We start from the raw sequence: 17,386 nt of genomic DNA on the forward strand, positions 1-17,386 counted from the left end.
AAGAATGGAGATATATCTAGTGCTTCGCCTCGTAAAACCAATCTTACTATCTGGAACCGCACATGGACCCTTTGATTGTCTTATCCACCCGCCTAGAAGATGATATCATCCGAGTTCCAGTGTTGAAATATGCCGGTAGTAGAATGGAATGCTTCAATTCGTATGTTCCTCCAGGCAGCGCCTTTCTGGACGAAAGACTTGCATGCCCTTTCAGGCTCAGACACCAGCTCAAGTAGGAGTTGAATACGCGGGAAATTCTTCATGAATAAATTTTGCCTAATGCCATCCACTGAAAAACGGTCCACCAGATCGAACTTTGTCTATGAACTATTTGATAGCAGCAGATTGCGGCTAGGCTGATGGATGGGCATTTGGGACAGGTCCCAACGCGACTGCCTGCGCGTTGATTAGATATTGCACCTTAGCTCGTCGTCCATCTGCCCAGATAGTCGTGTAGAACCCTAAGTTGTCAACATCAATGGAAGTATGATACCTCCGGACGAGGTCAGGCTGACTATGTGGCTGCAGCGCGTCCGGTATACCTCCAATTGCGCACGGCTTGGTCATGTCCAAATCCTATCTATGACATGTATATATTATGTCAATCGCCCGAAGGGGTACCGATAACCGGGACATAGGTAGATTTGGTAGAAGATAGATCTAATCAGAGAAAGCATTAGACATGGAAGCAAAAATCTGAATGAATGCTGGAGGAAGAAAGATACAAAACCGGACCAGGGGCATGATAATATTTTTTTTAGGAAATAGCCGTATTCCTCAAAGATCTTTGGTTTAATGTTCGTTCCGGGGTAAGATGTGTGATTGTACTGAGTGTATTTCTTCCAACCTCCGATTCTCCAAGTATACAGACGTACACTCGTGGCTTTGACTTGGCGATCTCACAGAATATCAATGCTTCTTGGTTTTTGATTTTGGTTGGTCGGCATGGAAGTGTCAATATCCTGATCTTTCCTCCGTCGTGTGTCCTCCCCAAGTTGCGGTGTTGAGCCGGTTCTTGTCCCAGCGCCGACGGAAAGCGGCGGCCGAATTAGCACGAAACAGCGGAATTTCCGCGCATTCGCCAGTTGAACAGCTCAGGACGGTTTTTTGCTGCTGCATACCACCGCATCGCGGAGACCAGAAGGCCCGTGGTAGTGAATTTGCTTATAATGAATGTAGCAGGTGATACGTTGACAGGCATAGACGGGAGCTGGGACTTATAGCTGCAGGATTCCTCTGGGACTAGGCGCATTCAATATCATCCATTCCATTTCAACCCCTCCATCTGGCATTCCCAACAACCGTTCAAGGACAATCATGTCGGACACTCAAGTCACGCTCTATACATACTTTCGTTCCTCCTGCTCCGCCCGTCTACGCATTGCCCTGTATCTGAAGGAGATCCCCTTCAAGCCTATATTCGTCAATCTTCTCCGCGACGAGCAATCAACCCCTTCTCATCGCTCTATCAACCCGTCCGGCACTGTTCCAGCCCTCGTTGTCCAACGCCCAGGCCCTGAGCAGCACCCAGTCATACTCACCCAATCCCTCGCAGCGCTTGAATACCTGGATGAGACATTCCCCGATCAAGGACCCAAGCTCCTCCCGTCGGATCCAGAAACCCGTGCTCTCGTCCGGACTCTGGCTCAAATCATCGGTTGTGATGTCCAACCCGTCACGAACCTTCGAATCCTCAAGCGCGTAGCTCCTTTTGGTGCAGACCGAACTGTCTGGTCCAAGGACCTGATTGAAGATGGATTCCGTGCGTACGAAGCGCTCGTGTCCAGCTCGGCGGGGAAGTTTAGCGTGGGAGACCAGATCACCATGGCGGATCTTTGTCTGATTCCCGCTGTCTGGGGTGCGGAGAGAGTGGGTATGGATATGAGTACTTTCCCCGTGATTCAAAAGATTGCAAAGAATCTGGAGATGGAGGAAGCTGTGCAGAAAGGGCATTGGCAGACACAGCCGGATACGCCTGAAGATCTGCGGGCCAAGTAGATCCTCTCTCGCAGCTTTACCTTGATTTAAGTGACTGCGGCGAATCTACTGTCGAAAATTTGAGACTGGAGCAGGTCCTACCTACCAGTCGCCTATGTCTCTACCTCCGAGGAATATTATTTGAGCTGGACGAGGAAGAGGATTCGTGTCATTCTCAACTGTCATGTATCATCAATATGTGTGTGTGGTGTCATTCGCAAATGTCTTTGTAAAGCCAACAACAAAGCATTTTCTAGTTCACTTGATATATAATTCTGTCTCTCCAGATTTTTTGAGGGTGTAGCGTTCTGTTCTAGAGAGACAGAGCGGGAAGAATGGTACCAACGCAGTCACCAAAGCCGACAAAGTTGCCTTCCGTGCCCGCCATACCACGCAAGACCACGGTATCGCCGTCTTCAAGGAACATTCGCTCTGTCCCATCCGCTAGCTTGAGCGGCTTCTTACCATTAGTCTGCTCCAGCAGACTGCCCTGGGTGTGGGGCTCTTTGCCGGAAATGGTTCCTGAGCCGAGCAAGTCGCCGGTCCTCAGGTTACAACCCGTGATTGTGTGATGTGCGACCATCTGCGGGAAAGAGTAAAGCAAGTTACGAGAGCTGGTGTTGGATATGATACTGGGTTGGCCACCCTTGTTGGTGATTTCCACCTCGAGCGGGATGTCGTAGACGTTCTCGGCGCGCTTCTCACGGAGGTAAGGAAGCAGAGACTCGCGGTTCTCTGGCTCCAAGCCTTGGGTACGGAAAGGCTCGAGAGCATCGAGCATGACTACCCAAGGGGTGATCGAGGTGCCAAAGTTCTTGGCGTTGAACGGACCCAGAGGCACGTACTCCCAAGCTTGAATGTCACGAGCAGACCAGTCATTCATCAAAACAAGACCGAAGATGTGATCTTCCGCCTCTTCAACCGAGACAGGCTTGCCCAGATCATTGGGCTTGCTGATGAAGCAAGCCAATTCCAGTTCAATATCCAGCCTCTTGCAGGGAGAGAAGGTGGGAATCTTGGGATCTGCGGTAGGATTGGCTAGGATTTGACCGTTGGGACGGTGCAAATCAGTTCCAGAGGGAACCACAGAGGAAGCACGACCATGGTAAGCCACGGGAGGTGCTTGTAGTTGGGCTGCAGAGCATTATCCGGGCCTCGGAAAAGCACGCCCACGTTATAGGCGTGATTTAACCCAGCGTAGAAATCTGTGTAATCGCCAATCTGCATGGGAAGGTGGTTGGTGACCTGGGACAACGGCACGAGTGCGGACTTTTGCAGCTCGGCATTATCCTTGAGCACTTGAGGATATTGGGTCTCGACACGGAAGACGTTTTGCAAATATTCCCGTACTTGGCGATGCACTGGACGGCCCAGGGCCGCGAATGCGTTGAGCGTGGGCTCATTGAAGACGTTCAAGTGTTTTTGAATCGCGGACAGCTGCGAGAAACCTCCAGACGACGCAAAGAGGCTCAGATTCAAAGCATGGTCACCAATGGCAATAGCCGGGACGCGCGAAGCGGACTGTGAAGAGATGATGCCAAATGGGATATTGGCCAAAGAGAAGGGGGAGTTCTTTGGGATGGGGAACCAGGAAGCCATGATGATGCTAATGGTAGCTGTGATCCACAACTATCTGAATCGCAAGAAGTGTAAAGAGGAGATGTCAGATCCAGAAAAGAAAACACCTGTGCAGAAAGCCTCCGGTGGCCGACTTAAACATGTGAGTCCACGCGCACCCAAGCAATCCGCACCTGAAGCAACGCGGAATTGGTCCCGTCCCTCGAGGCCTACCCCGCGTCCAAGCGGCCCCGACTGGTTGTCCCACTGCGGAACTGCCGAGCGGGATAATCGCGGATGTTCCACTCAGAAGCACCACAGATGACGTGGGGCTCGCAAGCTTTGAGCCGAACTGCGGGACCGGAAGGGACTGGCTCGACGGAGTAACAGTGGAGAGAGTCACCGATCGTACTTTTTGTGCTAGAATAGTACTTGGTCTGTGGGTAGCTACCAGTCCACCAGTAGTAGTGCAATCGAGGAACACAGCGCCGGCACTCCCCCCACAGCACCGCGGTGATTGAAGCCGTGCGCGCGTCAATTCCGAGGCTTGATAAGGCCGTAGATCGCCAAAGCTGACTGGGAGTCATCCTTTACTGTTCTTTCTCTTCCCATTTTCACACGAGACGTACATCGACCGCTCACCATGCCTGTGACGGAATTCTCGCATCCAGATCCATACACCTACCAGGTCGGATTCGACTCCTATCATGAGTATGTTATTGGCCGTGGTAACACGTTTTAGCGACCACGAATCCCGCTGATCAGATTCCCGTAGATCCGAAGCTGTCAAGGGAGCTCTCCCAGTAGCCCAAAATTCACCCCAAAAGGCTCCTTATGGCTTGTACGCTGAAAAGCTGTCTGGAACAGCCTTCACCGCACCACGACACGAGAACAAACAGACTTGGGTTTATCGAATCATTCCCCGCGGCGCATGGCAACTTCGCGCGGAAGATGCCGACTCTTATCACACGCGCCTGACCACTGAGACGCAAAGACTACACCACATTCCCAACCAACTACGATGGGATCCCTTTGACTTTGACGAAACGGTGGACTGGGTCCACGGCTTGCATCTCATTGCAGGCTCGGGTGATCCTACCTTGAAGCAAGGATTGGGAATTCTCCTCTACGCGGCTGGAAAGGACATGGGCAAAGAAGCTTTCTACTCCGCAGACGGAGATTTCTTGATCGTCGCCCAGCACGGTGTGCTGGATATTCAAACGGAACTAGGACGCATGATCGTTCGTCCCAATGAGATTGCTGTCATTCCTCGTGGTATCCGGTAGGTCGTCTTAGTTGTCCAAATTTGTCATTTTCTTTTCCGTTGCGTGAGTCCGAATTGCTGACAAGGATAAACAGTTACCGTGTCACGCTGCCCGCTGGTCCTGTACGAGGCTACATCTGCGAGCTTTACCAAGGCCACTACCAGCTCCCCGAGCTGGGTCCTATCGGATCCAATGGTCTGGCTAATGCTCGTGACTTCCAGGCCCCTGTGGCGTTCTTTGAAGATGAGGAAGAGCCCACGGAATACAAACTGTACAGCAAATTCAACAATACTCTCTTTGCAGCACGTCAGGACCACTCCCCTTTTGACATCGTCGCTTGGCATGGCAACTACTACCCTTACAAGTACGACCTGGGGCGATTCAACACCATTGGAACAGTATCGCACGATCATCCCGATCCCTCAATTTTTACCGTTCTCACTGGCCCGTCCGACCATGTGGGCACTGCTATCGCTGACTTTGTCATCTTCCCTCCCCGTTGGCTCGTGGCCGAAAACACCTTCCGCCCACCATGGTACCACCGCAACACCATGTCTGAATTCATGGGTTTGATTTGTGGCGGCTATGATGCAAAGACCGGAGGCGGCTTCCAGCCTGGGGGTGCCAGTCTTCATAATGTGATGAGTGCCCATGGCCCCGACTCGGATGCATTTGAGGGCGCCAGTAATGCCGAGCTCAAGCCAAACAAGGTTGGGGAGAACAGCATGGCGTTCATGTTTGAAAGGTGAGGACCAACAATGGACTACTTTGATACTGGTCGAGCCAATCACTAACACACTACTTTTTTCTAGTTCCCTCATGGTTGGAGTCTCAGAATGGGGATTAAAGACGTGTCACAAGGTTCAAGAACAGTACAACCAGCACAGCTGGGAACCTCTGAAGCGTCATTTCAAGAATCCCAACAAGGCTTCTTGATATGCGTATCGCATAAAATCACAAACTATCAGTTAGCGCAGACATACATACTCGATGCAGTTCCAATAATCTTCATCTAGCGTTCCCAAGCTCCCCCTTGCATCTAGCGTTCTACTTGAAAGGCGTGGATTAGTAGTCGGTTTTGCAAGTCTGTAGGCTTCCCGCGTGATCTTCTCGATGTCCGGCGATTTAATAACGCGGAAACTGTCCAGACACTATGTACGATAGTCTTTCCACTGGCCTGGTACTACTAGCGACCTTGAAACTGAACTCCATTCACGCACATATGAATGTATGACTGAGCCGGCGCCACTGGATACCTAATGTGTATGATGCAAGGTTGCTATTGTCACAGTGGAAATTGGGCTGTGTGTTCAACTTTATATTCTATACAACATCGGAGTTTATAGTCACACTTCAATGACCCAAGCATCATGCACCACCCTCGATCTCCTTTCTTATCGCCTCCTTCACAATGGCGCCACACATTTTCGCATACGGATTCGTCTGCACAGCCAATTGCTGAGCCACTTTGTTTCCGTACCGTCCCCCCAAGAAGAAATCCCGACTCGCCATCTCCTCCAACCGATCCGCGCTGTATTCACGCAGCCGCTCCGGGCCAAGAGCATCCGCTTCTGGCTGTGTACGAGTCTGCTTCACCCGCGCCATTTTCAACAGCAGATACCCACGATGTGTGTGTGCATCGGCCAGTAGGCGTGCCTGAACAGGTGAGACCGGATCCGCCGGCGATGCGGGAGTTGCCAATGTGATGGCCTTTCCAAGATCCACGAAAACACGAGATGAAATCTCGGCGGCCGCCGGAGTGAATAAAGACTCGTCGGGACTTGATTCGGTGGCATCCGGGTGTTCCTGGGTATATTGGAGATCGGCCAGGAGACGCAGTGTTTGTGCGCGATTGGTGTATGCAGGAGGGTACGATGGGTGCTGGTCCACGAGTTTGCTCAGTTCAGAAAGAGCTGATCGAACAGTGGCCTCGTCTGGATTTTCGGTGGTTTGAAGCTCGCGGATGATTTGTGTCTCACGGGATTTGAGGACGTTGAGGTCAGCGGGAGAGATATCCACTGTTGCTGGCCATGAAGGTATTGATGGGCTGACTGTGATGCCTGATGAAGGGGAAGATTCGGCGTCAAACAGTGCCTGGAGGACCGCGGAGTCATTCTTCGTCAAAGAAGGACGGGCATCGGATATGGTCGTCATGCTGGTGAGTAGCTTGGAAGTTGATGAGATCTCGGAACAGAGTCAATGAAGTGAGCGACCAGCACGGCACAGAGGGGTAATGAAAATTAAATTAGACAAATGGAAAAGATGAGAAGATCCACCACAAACAAGATTAGAAATGAAGCATCAAAAAAAGAGCAAGTCGGAAAACATCATGACCAAATTAAGTTGAAGCCGAGCCCGAGCGCGCGTCTCCATGCGGCGTCACTCGGCCCGGTTGTTGGCGGATAATTCCGGCTGTTCCAGGAAGTGAACCGAAACCCTCACGACTTCCGGATGGCACCTACCAAGAAACGGTGCCGATGATGATGATTGCTGCTTTGAAAGATATCCGCCGCGGTTAATAGAGGGAGAACGGTGATGCTTGTCGAGATGTTTGGGATATTTAGAGCGCATCTTGCATATGCAAATTTCTTTATTTTGGACCAGGATCTACACCACTTTTCATCTCCCTCCCGACGCCACTGAACCAAACAACCTACTCCTGTCGATACTTTTACCTCTCAATTCACTCTCGAGGAAGGTAGAAAAGAAAAAAAAGGAAAAAAGACCATCACATCTATTTGCCACTACACTCAACACATTCACAATGGCTCCCTCCGCAATCTCTCCCCCTCCATCAACCACCGGTGACGACTCTATCGCCAGCTATCGTGGTTATGACCACGTTCAGTGGTATGTTGGCAATGCCAAGCAAGCTGCCAGCTATTATATCACTCGCATGGGCTTCAAGCGCATCGCCTACCGTGGTCTCGAGACTGGCACCCGTCATCTTTGCTCGCACGTCGTTCGCAACGGCGATATCACCTTCATCCTCACCTCGCCTCTCCGATCCCTCGACCAGATTGACCGTTTCTCCTTCGAGGAGCAAGCTCAGCTGCGCGAGATCCATGATCACCTCGAGCAGCATGGCGACGGCGTAAAGGACGTTGCGTTTGAGGTTGACGATGTCAACGCTGTCTACTACGCTGCTATCAAGAATGGCGCCAAGTCTGTCTCCAAGCCTCGTGTGCTCGAGGACGAACACGGTCACGTCAAGGTTGCCACCATTCAGACATATGGCCAGACAACACACACGTTGATTGAACGTGGCCACTATCACGGTGCTTTCATGCCTGGATATCGTCTTGAGCAGAATGCCGAGGACCCCGTGGAGAAGTTCTTGCCTAGTGTCAAGCTTGAACGGATCGATCACTGTGTAGGTAACCAAGACTGGGACGAGATGGACAAGGTCTGTGAATAGTAAGTCTTTCACCTTGAACCGGCTTTACTTTCAATCTCAGATTGCTCACCATTCACCAGCTACGAGAAAGCTCTTGGTTTCCACCGTTTCTGGTCCGTCGATGACAGCCAGATCTGCACGTAAGTTAATACTGATTTCGTCCACAAAGGCTTGACATTAGTCCAAGTCTGACTCTATTTGCAGTGAATTCTCCGCTCTCAAGAGTATCGTCATGGCCTCACCAAATGAGATTGTCAAGATGCCCATCAACGAGCCTGCCAAGGGTAAAAAGCAATCCCAAATCGAGGAGTACGTCGACTTTTACAACGGTGCCGGTGTGCAACATATCGCCCTCCACACCGACGACATCATCCGGGATATCACCAACCTCAAAGCTCGAGGTGTCGAGTTCATCAAGGTGCCCGAGACATATTACATTGATATGCAAGCCCGTCTCAAGGAATCCGGTCTCGTCCTCAAGGAGGACTTTGAGACGATTCGAAGCTTGGATATCTTGATTGACTTCGACGAGGGTGGCTACCTTCTTCAACTGTTCACCAAGGTAGGTGTCCATGTGGGTTTCCAGGTCAATCTCTTCGTCAATACTAATGTGTCTTGATAGCACCTCATGGATCGTCCTACTGTCTTCATTGAAATCATCCAGCGACACAACTTTTCCGGCTTCGGTGCTGGTAACTTCAAATCGCTCTTCGAGGCAATTGAGCGGGAGCAGGCCCTTCGTGGAAATCTGGTTTAATGACCGCGCCAGAAAAACTGATAACGTCATGAGAGAAGCTGACGTGAGTTGCGATGTACATACTTTGATGATTTTTGGCCCGCGCATCGTTATTGCATAGATAGGCTTTTTAATTCGCTTGATACCTATTGAGCCGTTGTTATTCAAAATTCAAGACAATTTAAGATATTCCTATTCGGCAATAGACATAGCTATAGAGGTGCAGTACTGTAGTACACTCCTACACTCCGGGATTCTGATTATTACCAGTATGAGACTTGAGATAGCCCCCTGGGGCGCAGTGTTGTTATTTTGAGAAACGAGTGCACATGCCACACCTCGCTCATGACATAATCACGTATTTAGATGATGGATGCGACTATTGGGTTGAGCCCCATCAGCCACGACACAGGTGAGGTCTTTGATGGATATAGCTTTTCTAAGAGGTCATTGCTCTATTTCTTCTTCGAACTCGATCCACCCGGGACATTGGCCCCGCGTCTCTTGTACTTTCGAGGATCTGGTCGATATTAGCACAAGGATGATCCGACGTAACAAGCGCTCTCGTCGGCTCTATAACTCACCCTTTCGACTCATCAAAGCCCGATTTCTCGTTCCCTTTCCACCCTCCCAGAATCCACTACCAGCTTTGCCTACAAGCCCAGCTTTACAGATCCCACAGTTTTCCGGTCTGTAGATTTGCTCCCGCGAGCAAAAACCACTGTATTGCGAGTCAGCATCCCGAACATGGAATCGAAAGGGTAAAAAGATCGACTTACCAAATCATACGGTTGGCATGTTCATTGGGATGATCTGTCTGCGCATCATGGCATCTGATGGTTGGACGTATTAGCAAGCCTCTCTCTGCAGAAGGAAATCAACACTTGACGCGACTCCCTGGCGCCCGTGACTTACTTATCGCATGGAAAGACTTTAGCACAGCAACTGAACCTGAACCAACGATAACTCTTTCCATAGTGCTGGCATCGACCACGACGAGGAAGTTCCTGCCCGGCAACGATCCCAAGGACCTCCTTGGGTCTCCTTTTCAAGGGAAGTGCGGCACGAGATGACATCGCCGCGCTACCAACTACCAAGAATTTGGTTTCGGGTAGCTTGAATACCATCTTTCGGTGACAGTGCCGACAAATGGCCATGGCGCTTTCTCCGCGCACCGCCGAAACGCCTGGAGCGTGGTACGGGGTGGAGCAATCTGAACAGGTCGGAATAAAGTTGCTGAAGTTTCAGATTTTCAAGGTTAGTCAGGAGTTGCAGGGACCCCGCTGATTCGATAGAGGAGCACATACCTTGGAAGCATGTCGAGAACTGTACAGCCATCCAAATCAAGATAACCAGCACGATTAGCGTGCGAATGCATCAGCTGCTTTCGGAACCCAAGACTCATGGAATTAGCGCACTTTTTGCAAGACTCAACTTTCGGCACATCTTTCGAATCAGTGAGTTGAGTGACGTTTTTGATGTCCATGGAATCCTTGCAGCGTTCGCACTTCACAGTGACGGCAAGATGCGAGATTTCCAGGAGCTCGATACCATATAACTCCATGAAAGGGAAAGAGAGTGCAACGCCTCGGCCAGGCGTGTCAGGAATTGCAGGAACCGGAGCTCCTCCTTCTTCAGAGTCCTCGGCTTCGTCATCGTACTCATCGGATTCTTCTTCGTCGCTGGAACTCTCGGTCATGTCGCTGCCACTTTCTTGCTCAGTGACGGACCACTCGGGCGGACGAGGGATGACATGCAAATGCGGTTTGTCTTTGGTAGCCGTAGGAATTGCTTCTGAATTATCGACTTCTTGTTCCAGGTTATCCTTGTCCTCTGAGACATATTCCTGCTGCGCTTGTTCCGCAACTTGGGGTAGTGGTGTCTTTGCAAAGTTGAACATGTTGCTTGCCAGATAGTTGATCTGAGAAACAAGATTCATTTGAGGATTCTTGTCAAACCACTGCGCAAATCCGTACTCCACAGATCTCGCCTCTGGCTCATCTACACCCTGTATCTCAATCGAGCTATGCTCAAGAGGATAGAGTTGAGGGACGATAAGCTTGATGGTGTTTACTCCTTGAAGACACCTAGGCAAACGGTCTACCTTGGCCGGTTGTATTGGAAGAGTGAAGAGGCTCTCTGAGCGTTTTTGGAAATGGGGAAGTCGGCCAAGTCGAGCCTCGAGCTGTTTCGTCTCCATTGCCCTTCTCTTCTCCGCTTGGGCCTTTTGTTCGTATGTGTAACTTGGTTTGATAACAAGCGGCCTGGTATACGAACTTGGCTTCGCCGGGATTGGAGTCACAGGGGCTTGTGCAAGTTGGACAGGTGAGTCCGATACTGGTTTTGCTTTCTCTGTCGAGGCATCCATTGCACTGGCATTACCGGTGTTGGCAACGAATGTCAGCCGTGGCCCTCTTTCCAGGGATGTCAAGAGCCGTTCGAGTTGCCTGTCCAAGGTGTTCACCCAATTGAGCAAAGTTCCACGGGCATTAGTTCGGATCGCAAAGTCCACGATATCGTCAAATCCTCTTGACACGTTGTTCTGGAATGCAGACTCCATCTCAGTATTGGTTACTGAAAGCTTTGGCCGTCCCTTGGTAGGGTACGTAGCCGGTACATGGAGAACACACTTCAGGGCATCCAACTCAAAGGGAAAGTCGGGGTCTGAGGGGACCAGGTCAAAGCTCAGTTTAATCCCATCTGTCTCCTCTTGCTCCTGGGGACGGAAGCGCCGCCGCAATTGATTGAGTTGGAACTCTCTGGGGTCATTTTTCTCAACTTTGGACACAGGTCTTGTAGCTTGTGCTGCAGTAGACTGCGTCACGGCTTGAGTTGCCTTGCTTGAACTCGCTTCTGAAGTTCCAGCTTTGTTGACTGTATCGGATTCCAAAGCTGCAGCAACCGGAGTTGTGGACTGTGGTCTGGATGACAGATCAAGAGTCTCTTTCTTCTGGAGTGCAGAGGAATCATGAATGAAAGGACATTCCTCGCCAGCACGACACCCTGAAATCATGCGTCAGCTTTTGTCTGCCTAGCAAATATTCTGTGTCTGAGTTCTTTTCTGGGAGATGGTCTCGACATTGGGGCATTTGTGCTGCAGCAATAGTGTATCTTGTTCTTCTCAGCAGCTCGCCCTCACGGAACTACATGCCCAACCCTTCACAACACCACTAACTTGGCGGAGATTGCATTTTGCGACGAAACCCATCACTAGACAGATCGTGTGGCATGTAGCTTCGATCTGGGCTTGAGCTTACTTCGACGATACACAGCAGATGACCATTTCACGCTGAGTGACAAAGAACTCTCACAAAGAAAACGTACCCTTTTTGGTGGCAAAATAGCGACACTTGCCCCGTTTCTTCGGGGCTAATTGGCGCTGTTCAGTCGTCGAACCCGCCGAATCATCCTGGGTGGCTGGGGCCTGAGTTGCTGTACCTGTACCTATTCCAACTTCTGATGGTGAGCATGTGATCAAAGGGGGTTGCAGCCGGTTGGGATGCTCCCGCCTGTGGGTTCAGCAGACATGATCGCGATCGATACAAGTAGAGCGCCACATTGGAAGGAAGTCAGAGAAAGAAAATTTCAAAGCCACTTGCTAGTACATGATGTGACATCTCGATGTACGAGCAGAGGAACAGGCGGCGATGGTTTTCTCCCATGATCCGAGTTCTCTCTATGCAGAGCACGGCTCAATCTGAAGTCCAAAAAAGATACGCATGTATCACATAATCATCGACGTGGTCGTGACTGTGCGATAGCATCCACAAATAAAAGAAAGAAAAATTATCAAGTGTGTAGCCATCACTCACCATGCTGTGCTCGGAGCCGTTGCCCCGCTGCGCTGTCAGTTGACCCGCTGTCCATGCTGAAGTCAAATCCGAACTGTCGCGGGTCGAACAAGGGGTCAACCTTATCAGACTGAAAGATCGATCGAATAATGTGACTTGCGGGCGCAACTGGCTGATCTGGTGGTTGTGTTGCCAACGCAGAGATCGGGTGACCTTGAGCTACCTAAGGATCGACAGGACCAGAACCCGACTGTGAGGTCGTGCGCGATTCTCGATAAGCCGCAAAGCAAGACTGGTAGGGAAAGAGCCGTGAGGAAGAGACCGCTTTCAAGGGAAATCCGAATTCACCGAGCGATAATATCATTGATAGTCTTGACTTTTAAGTGGGTGTGGAATATGCTTGACGGCGGGCTTTGTGTTCTCTATATCCCTCAAGTCGAATCTGCAAGTGCAACAATCCTGCTGCTGACGACAGGTCCCGCGATGCCAAGCATTTGCGGACCCAAATTGGATGCCGTGACTAAACCTGACTCGCACTGGCTCTCTTTCGTTCTTCTCGCTCACTCAAGCTTTAGGTTGGCCACTCGCCGAGTTGCCACGGGGGTTGAGTGGACCATGATTCAATCTGACTCACCTTTGCTTTACGGCTGTGTCCTGCCTGATGCCTTGGCCTGTTTAACTCTCGCGTAGATCAAAGTAAATCCATGTATTCTGCAATAAAGGCGGTGAGACTTGACCTCGGTCTGTGACTTGTTTACAGTAAATATCGTCCTTCTTAGGTACTATAGGTACAGGTACTTTCTTACTACCTAAGTAAAGGGTGATACTATCTGCGTTAGTTTTCTCTTTAGATTACAAAAGAAGTTAGTTGACCAGGAAGTCACCAGTGGTCTAAGATTGTCTCTACAAGAAACCTTCAAAGGAAGAATCTGTGACGGTAGCTTACACACTATAACTCACGGCCTCGGTCCTAAGACAAAAGCGGCAAATTACCACCAAGAACGCATGGCCGAGCGTTGTCCAAAGGATGAATGAAAAATGCAGAAGCAAAGATTCTGGAAGGGAAAGAACGAAAAGACACACTGTCTGAAAGTTTATGACTCACACAATTGCCTGCCATATGACTGATAGAAGGAATGTCTTGAAGGTTATGATTCAGAAGGCCAAATGTCCTTCAGATCAAGTGTGGTAGTGTCTGCCAGGTGGCAAAACACACCATTATCTTCTCATGTAGGTGGTGAGAATACTAGTTAAACCCCCGATCAAAGGAACAAAAACTCATATCGCTCTTGCCTGACGAGAATCACATGGCGAAATAGGCTCATGCTAAGCCCTGCAATCGACACGTCTCTGGCCAACCCCAAGACCATATGGCCTATGGTAGTAAAGGGGAATAGCTTGACGACCAGCCATTTCAAGACTCGAGATAATTTTGTTCCAGGGTGGCGCGGAAGGTATACCCGTTGACAACGTCTGCGGGTTTGATCCCCTTGGAAAAAAACAACTTTCATCGGTCTACGACAGGGAGACAAAGTAAAAATGTGTTTAGTTGGTGGTTAAGTATCACCACATAACCATTTCTTCACTCGAGTCATTCCATTCATTGCGACGAAAGGCAGACGATAACTCCCGCTATCAACGCACCGTGAAGATTCAAGAGTGGCAATTCTGGCTGACATATACATGGCAAAAGAGTTACAACCACAATATATGATTGGCCTATGGTAAGTGTCAACCCCCCGGGAAAAAAACAGCGGAGCAACAGTCCAGACAAGCCGACACCGAAGCACATAGGCAAAGCTTCAGGTGCGTGGCGTGTGGCTACGATAGACGATGTTATCTCTGGATGTGCGAGCGGTCGAGTCTCCCCTCTCCTACCGGATTGCAAACGTAAGATGATGCAGCAAACGGACATGCCGAGCAAGGGGACATGTTACATTGTAAAATTTACAGTCCCTGGATCCTCCATGGCAGCCCAAAGAAAGGGGGAAGGGGAAAAGTAGGCTGACACGTCCCAGTCTCCTGAGTGTTCCGCCGATAATTATGCGTTCGCCGCCGGATGACACTGTGATAGCGCGAAAGCCGCCGAACCTCCATTCTCCTTTGCACCCTTGTTTGGGTAGGTGAATCTCGACCAGGGGGAGGGCCAGATGAGTGAAAAGGCACGGGAGGCGTCCAACCGATGGGCTACCAAACCGAATGAATGGGTCACATTATCTGCCTCGCGGACTCTACCCCGGTCGGTGGCTTGCTTTAGAGTCTGCACGTTGCAGCGGCCGGAAGCTCCTGTGGCCTGGGGGGGGGGGGGGGGGAAAGCCCGGCAATGTCCACCGGACGACAACAAAGAACCGAGACGCCTCATTTTCGCTTACGGGAATGGAGAATGGTTTGATTAAGTGAACCTTCCACCTGTTGGCCTGCCAGATCCTGTGAGCTGAATAGGGACTTTGAACCGCTTGAAGGATGAAACATTTTTCTTCATTCAAGCATGGCGACAGACGACTCGCACTGATTTCATCCGCATCGGGTTCCTCAACCTCACGCCTTGATTTTTGAACACATGATCGAACAGTATAAATAATACCGAAACCTCCATGTTAAATGCACAGGTGTAACTTTCACTTGATAATGTAATACCAACAGACGGGGAACGGTATATTACACCACCGCATCCACTCATACAGTCAGACACGTACAGTATGTAATAAATCACCCGAATTCTCGGTGTGTCCGAGCTCAGACTAGCGTCGAATCTGCATTTCGAAAGTCCCAATCCATCCAACCGGATCATCCTTCCAGAACGCTACCAGGCTTCCAGGCCTTCCAGAAGACCACGGCAAATGTACCATCAGAGGGGACTATTGTCTTTCAGTGAAGAATGCTACGCGAGGTAACTCATCTAATTCACCAAGCAAAAGTCACATGCAAGATTACCGCCACCCTCGTAATCTCTTCCGCTCTTTCAACTGAGAAAATACCCCTCGATGGAGATATTTGCGCAGGAGAGGAGGGGCCCATGGCTGTTTCTCGACTGTTAGATATGCAGCTCGACTTCCCCCGCACGACAAATGGTGGATTCAAGAGTGGCGCTGATTCGCCGGAGGACAGCGCTCCTCGATGTGGATGCACGTGATGGCACCGACTTCTCCGCATCTTCGTTTCCGAACCAATCATGTCTTCCAACATCTTCAATGCGGAACCGCGTCCCATATTACGTGGGATGTTGGCAAGGCGCGCACAGTCAAGTTGACCACGCGTGGCCCATCAGAGTCCATGGATTTTAGATTATCATTTTCTTTTCTGTCTTTCCCATTTCTGAAACGGTGGAACAGTGCCCCATGAGGACCAGAGGGAACATATCCCTCTGAATTCTTCTAAGCTCCTACCAGGTTACAGTGGCCCTCTCGGAAAGGTATAGCGTCAAAAAAAATTGCTCTGAAGTTCTTGATTCTTGGGCAGCCAATACCTGTGCCCAACAATTCGGTCGTTTGCCGAGCCGAATTATTCGGGATCGGGATACCGGTTGGGTCTGTTAGTGGCCGCCATCGTCACATCCTAGGACATTTGCAGGGCCCAGCACTAGTCTAACGCTAGGACGCGATGATGAAGTCAACATTCCTTCGGGTCATCTGTGGTATCCAAATCGGGTCTCGAAGCACCATTCAATTCATAGCTCGAGGCTCGATGCTCACGAAAGGATCATTGAGAAATCACGGTGCGTCAGTCATGGTTGATCCCTGTGCACTGTTCACGTAGAGATGAAATTGACTTTTCAAATGCCGCCAATTTAATCCCTTGATCTCTTCCATTCGAGAACAACACAGCAGACAAGCAGATCTAAGTTCTCCTGCAAGGGCTCTAGGAGACCGGTCTCGTCGGTCGAAAGATCCACGAAGAATGGAAATGAAACGCTATTGGACCGATCCGTACCCTCCATGGTGGGTATATCCAGAGAAGCAAACCGGACCTTGATAAAAGGCAACGCTCGACGAAAGATGGGTCGAGATCAGTCTCCTACTGTACTTTTAAGATGCGTACATACTCCATGTAATTTCGTTATATCAATGCATGCTAGGATTATTTCCGGATAGGAACGCATAGATGATGTGCATGGTCCATGAACCTTGGGCTCCAATGAAGTTCGAACGTATGCATGGCATCGAGTCCGCTAGGTCAGAAGGGGGAACCTCGCGGACGAAGCGGTTGAGAATTCTCCGAGACCTAAAATTAAGAGAGAAAAAATAGTCCATATACCGTAGCTTCATGTCAAGTTTCTGTGACGAAGAGGCGTGCTGCGGTGGCCGAGCTTGAATTAGAACGTCTCGAATGGCCTATGGAGTGTTCTCATGGAATCCACTGCCGATGCGACAACGTTCAATGAGTTAGGCTTGTATGCCCAGGCATCCAGCATATACCTGTATGCCTGCATACAATAGCTTGGACAAGGAATCGGCTTGCCGACAATTGGAGTCCTCCCCTCCCCGATGATTTTCCGATCGTACGCTGACAGTTTGACGGTAGCCAGGCCGGAAAACCCACCCTCGAAGTCATTCTTTGTTCCTCGTCGCCATGCTCATCGATGATCTACTTTTCAGCCAGCACCGAAACTTTGTAGCTACGCTGCGTTTCAAGCACATGGATCTATCGACGTCCACACTTTGCC

The 17,386-nt window shown here is 50.2% G+C and overlaps 7 protein-coding genes across 7 annotated transcripts; 3 read left to right on the forward strand and 4 right to left on the reverse strand.

Moving 5' to 3' along the window:
• Nucleotides 1-1,317: 1,317 nt before the first annotated feature.
• Nucleotides 1,318-1,998, forward strand: POX_a01063 (Maleylacetoacetate isomerase; the record flags this gene model as incomplete). Its single annotated transcript, XM_050109993.1, has 1 exon — nt 1,318-1,998. One exon carries the CDS (start codon nt 1,318-1,320, stop codon nt 1,996-1,998), a length of 681 nt encoding a protein of 226 aa, XP_049973761.1.
• Nucleotides 1,999-2,290: 292 nt separating this feature from the next.
• On the reverse strand, nt 2,291-3,576 carry POX_a01064 (Fumarylacetoacetase; the record flags this gene model as incomplete). Its single annotated transcript, XM_050109994.1, has 2 exons — nt 2,291-2,968; nt 3,028-3,576. 2 exons carry the CDS (start codon nt 3,574-3,576, stop codon nt 2,291-2,293), a joined length of 1,227 nt encoding a protein of 408 aa, XP_049973762.1.
• A 601-nt stretch (nt 3,577-4,177) lies between these two features.
• Nucleotides 4,178-5,735, forward strand: POX_a01065 (Homogentisate 1,2-dioxygenase; the record flags this gene model as incomplete). The annotated part of the gene is made up of 4 exons (XM_050109995.1): nt 4,178-4,245; nt 4,310-4,816; nt 4,894-5,544; nt 5,612-5,735. The coding sequence occupies 4 exons, from the start codon at nt 4,178-4,180 to the stop codon at nt 5,733-5,735; spliced, it is 1,350 nt and encodes a 449-aa protein (XP_049973763.1).
• Nucleotides 5,736-6,167: 432 nt separating this feature from the next.
• On the reverse strand, nt 6,168-6,953 carry POX_a01066 (uncharacterized protein; the record flags this gene model as incomplete). Its single annotated transcript, XM_050109996.1, has 1 exon — nt 6,168-6,953. One exon carries the CDS (start codon nt 6,951-6,953, stop codon nt 6,168-6,170), a length of 786 nt encoding a protein of 261 aa, XP_049973764.1.
• A 610-nt stretch (nt 6,954-7,563) lies between these two features.
• On the forward strand, nt 7,564-8,953 carry POX_a01067 (putative 4-hydroxyphenylpyruvate dioxygenase 1; the record flags this gene model as incomplete). Its single annotated transcript, XM_050109997.1, has 4 exons — nt 7,564-8,216; nt 8,277-8,336; nt 8,401-8,758; nt 8,819-8,953. The coding sequence occupies 4 exons, from the start codon at nt 7,564-7,566 to the stop codon at nt 8,951-8,953; spliced, it is 1,206 nt and encodes a 401-aa protein (XP_049973765.1).
• A 434-nt stretch (nt 8,954-9,387) lies between these two features.
• Nucleotides 9,388-15,085, reverse strand: POX_a01068 (uncharacterized protein; the record flags this gene model as incomplete). The annotated part of the gene is made up of 6 exons (XM_050109998.1): nt 9,388-9,452; nt 9,517-9,653; nt 9,712-9,765; nt 9,848-10,168; nt 10,240-11,935; nt 14,815-15,085. 6 exons carry the CDS (start codon nt 15,083-15,085, stop codon nt 9,388-9,390), a joined length of 2,544 nt encoding a protein of 847 aa, XP_049973766.1.
• A 1,425-nt stretch (nt 15,086-16,510) lies between these two features.
• On the reverse strand, nt 16,511-16,660 carry POX_a01069 (uncharacterized protein; the record flags this gene model as incomplete). Its single annotated transcript, XM_050109999.1, has 1 exon — nt 16,511-16,660. The coding sequence occupies one exon, from the start codon at nt 16,658-16,660 to the stop codon at nt 16,511-16,513; it is 150 nt and encodes a 49-aa protein (XP_049973767.1).
• Between the last annotated feature and the right edge of the window lie 726 nt (nt 16,661-17,386).

Source organism: Penicillium oxalicum, chromosome I (genome assembly GCF_001723175.1).
Source record: "Penicillium oxalicum strain HP7-1 chromosome I, whole genome shotgun sequence".
NCBI lineage: Eukaryota > Fungi > Ascomycota > Eurotiomycetes > Eurotiales > Aspergillaceae > Penicillium > Penicillium oxalicum.